The 3,018-nt window shown below is 40.2% G+C and overlaps 1 protein-coding gene across 1 annotated transcript in view; it reads left to right on the top strand.

The window, feature by feature from the left end:
* The window catches only part of BROX (BRO1 domain and CAAX motif containing), a 14,218-nt gene that overhangs the window by 597 nt on the left and 10,603 nt on the right, over nucleotides 1-3,018 (top strand). Inside the window, exons 2-3 of the mRNA XM_026048046.1 lie at nucleotides 335-441; nucleotides 1,943-2,039. Coding sequence (XP_025903831.1) covers nucleotides 335-441; nucleotides 1,943-2,039 — 204 coding nt within the window. The remainder of the gene's footprint in view (nucleotides 1-334; nucleotides 442-1,942; nucleotides 2,040-3,018) is intronic.

Here is a 3,018-nt window from a genome sequence, read left to right on the forward strand (position 1 = left end):
ATAAAGAAACATTTCCTTTTTAGTTGGTATTTAGGCAAGAATTTTGTAGTGAGTAGTGATTATTTGTTATCTGATTCTTTGGGTTAAGGTACTGTCCATATTCTGGACGATTCTGGATATTCAGAGGAGTTAGGAAGATTTTTCCATATGTATTAGCTTCTTGCTAAGTACCTCAAGTGCCTCTCCTTGAGTTAAGATAGCTAAGCTGAATGCCAGTTTCACATTCTTGTGTAAAAGTGCCACTTGTGGTGGCACGTGTGGATGGCTACTTTTTTATTACCAAAACGTTGTGGAGTAGAGATTCTTAGCTTTCTTCTTTATTTCCTGCATACAGTGATATAAGATTAGCTCGAGTACGGCTGTTGGAGCTGTTTACTGACTTGAGTTGCAATCCTGAAATGATGAAGAATGCAACTGACTTGTACTTCTCACTCTTGCAAGGTAGGAACATGCAGAAATGCTGATAAGTCAAGAGATCTTTCATATAATTAGACTTTTAATGACACTGCTAAGAATATATGCTGTACTAATCTTGTGTAAAGAAGCTCTGTGCTTAGGAAGGCAAGTGGCTTTGTGGGTTCCCTGCTTGTGACCAGTCTTGAGCATTGACCAGGCCCTTTCTGCAGGTTTCACATCCTTTGTGACTGCCAGTACCAGGTGCTGTTGGTCCTGTCCTCCTGTTTTTAACCTTGCTCAGCTTTCTGCTGGAGGAAATCTGTTTTTAAAAAGAGATTGCCATGAATTGCTGCTTTAGAATAAAATGAGTCTAAAGTTACGTAACAGACTCATTGCAAGTTTATCCTTCTGTTGCTGAAGTGCATATAGAGTTTCTCGTTACTCTAGTATCTACATTTTCGGTACATATTCGCCTGCGATGCTCAAACGAGTCTCCTTGCAACCTTCYTCCTGCCAGTATTTTGATAACCTCCCTTAGCAGCCATCCACTTGAGTAAGTTACTTGGGACTCAGGGCTGCCAGGAATTAGCTGGTTCRTGAAAACAGTGTGATTCCTCCTCTCCTCTCCCCCTTCCCTCTGTGGCAGCTGAAATAGTTCAAATTGCCGTAAGTCTCTGCCTCTAGGAGGGTGCAAGTTAATCAGACCTTCTAGATCAAGGCAAGCTRTTAGTATGAGTTGCTGAAGACAAGGTTTGAGGAGTGTCTTTGAGAGAGCRTTGTGCTTGGCCACTGAAATCTTTCTGCAGAAGAAACAGTTCGCTCTTCCTGAACATCTAGGGTCTTAGCCTAAGTAGCTGCCCTTGCAAGTCTGAATTCTTGAACTCTGTAAAATGCAAGCAGACATAAGGCAATTTTCACCTAAGAAAATTCCTTTTTGGGTCCACACGTGCTAGTGTTTGTCTAACCCATGGCATGAACTCCTGTCTGCTGTCCCTTCCTGAGCAGCTGGATATAAGGAATCAGTTTCCTGCAGCGTATGAGATAAAACAGCTGATCTCTAAGCAAGTCTTTGCTTATAAGCCCTTTTCACTGTCCCTGTTGACCAAGGAGCTTTTCCTGGAATTCCTCAATCGCCCCCGTAGCAGCAGGGACAGTCACAGACTCACCTTGAGCAAGCCTAGCCAGTGTGAGCCTGGCCTGGGGCCAGCCAAAATCCCCCTATACGTCCCCAACACACACCCTGTATACCCACCCTGTGGGGGCCTGCAGACACTTGCAAGACTTTCCTTGCACAATCACAACTCACAGGGTTGGATTGATAAGCTACTGGACAAGGAGTTTCTTACACTAGCCTTTTTCTCTTCTTGTAAGTCTTATTCTCAAGATATTGAGGAATAAAAACATAAGGAAATAACACAGTTCTTTAAKCTCTAGAGGAAGAACATTCCTTTATCTATATCTGTGTTCTCATTATCCCCATTGCTTTCCCTGCCTCTTTCTATTTCTCACTTTGAGATTGCTTTTTGGCATGTGTTTTATTTCATAGGTTTTATTGTTTCACTGGATAACTCTTCTCAAGAATCTAAGTTGCGATATATTCAGAATTTCAAGTGGACAGACACATTGCAGGGACACGTTCCCAGGTAGGTGTGATTCCATCAGTACAGAGCGTGCAGGTCTTTTCATCTGTTACATACATCAGTGCCAGCTGGTTTGTGAAGGAAAACTTAAAACATGGCAGATTTTTGGACACAAAATAGTTTCCAAAAACTTGTTGCTTTGTGTTTTTAATAATTGCTGTACTGTTATGTGGTGCATGTTCTGAAGCGAGTGTTGTCTTTATTAGTGGTGATGAACTTAGATGATAGATCAACTAAAATGTGGTGAATCCTTTTGCAAACTATATTTACAGTTGGCTAGAGGAGTACAAAAACAAAAAGCTTTGAGAGTATTTGTGAGTTAAATGCAATAGAATAGGTTACTGCTGTTTAAAACTACCTCATTCATTTCTTAATACTTTGACTTTTTGGTAACCTACGTGTTGCTYAGGTTTGGGGTTTTTTTGTTTTTTTTCTCCTGTTCTCCAAAACTACTAGTATATTTGAAAGCTGCAAACAAAGCTTTTGCTTTAAAGAGGAATATAGGAATATAGATCTGGGAAGACCCTCCTGGATTATTCACTCACCCATTGCTATTATTGGTGAGCTTATTGTATAAATTACTCTTGCAGATTTGTCAAGTGTTATTTAGAAGTAGTGTTCAACTCCCTTGCAGCTTTTATTACCTTAGAAGACAATACTCTTAATTTCCTTAAGGTTGTACCTGTTCATTCTTATGCCAACATTATTTCCCCCACACCCACACCTTTCCTTTTAAATACACTTCGTTTCTAAGCTACTTTGAGCTTGTGATAGTGAGTTAACTCCTCTCAAAGTCCAAGCAAGTTTTTAACTTCTGAAATGTCCTGTATTTATACATGCCATTGGATTGCAGTGGTATACATATTTGCAATAAAAGGTATTTCGAGAGATGCAGCAGACTTACGAAGTTAGCAGCTGCAACTTTAAAGCCGGCAAATCCAGAGTCAGGCTTTGCACTAAATGTGCAATTAAAAAAAAAAAA

This window comes from Nothoprocta perdicaria, unplaced genomic scaffold (genome assembly GCF_003342845.1).
Source record: "Nothoprocta perdicaria isolate Ctin4 unplaced genomic scaffold, notPer1 scaffold_51, whole genome shotgun sequence".
Lineage (NCBI taxonomy): Eukaryota > Metazoa > Chordata > Aves > Tinamiformes > Tinamidae > Nothoprocta > Nothoprocta perdicaria.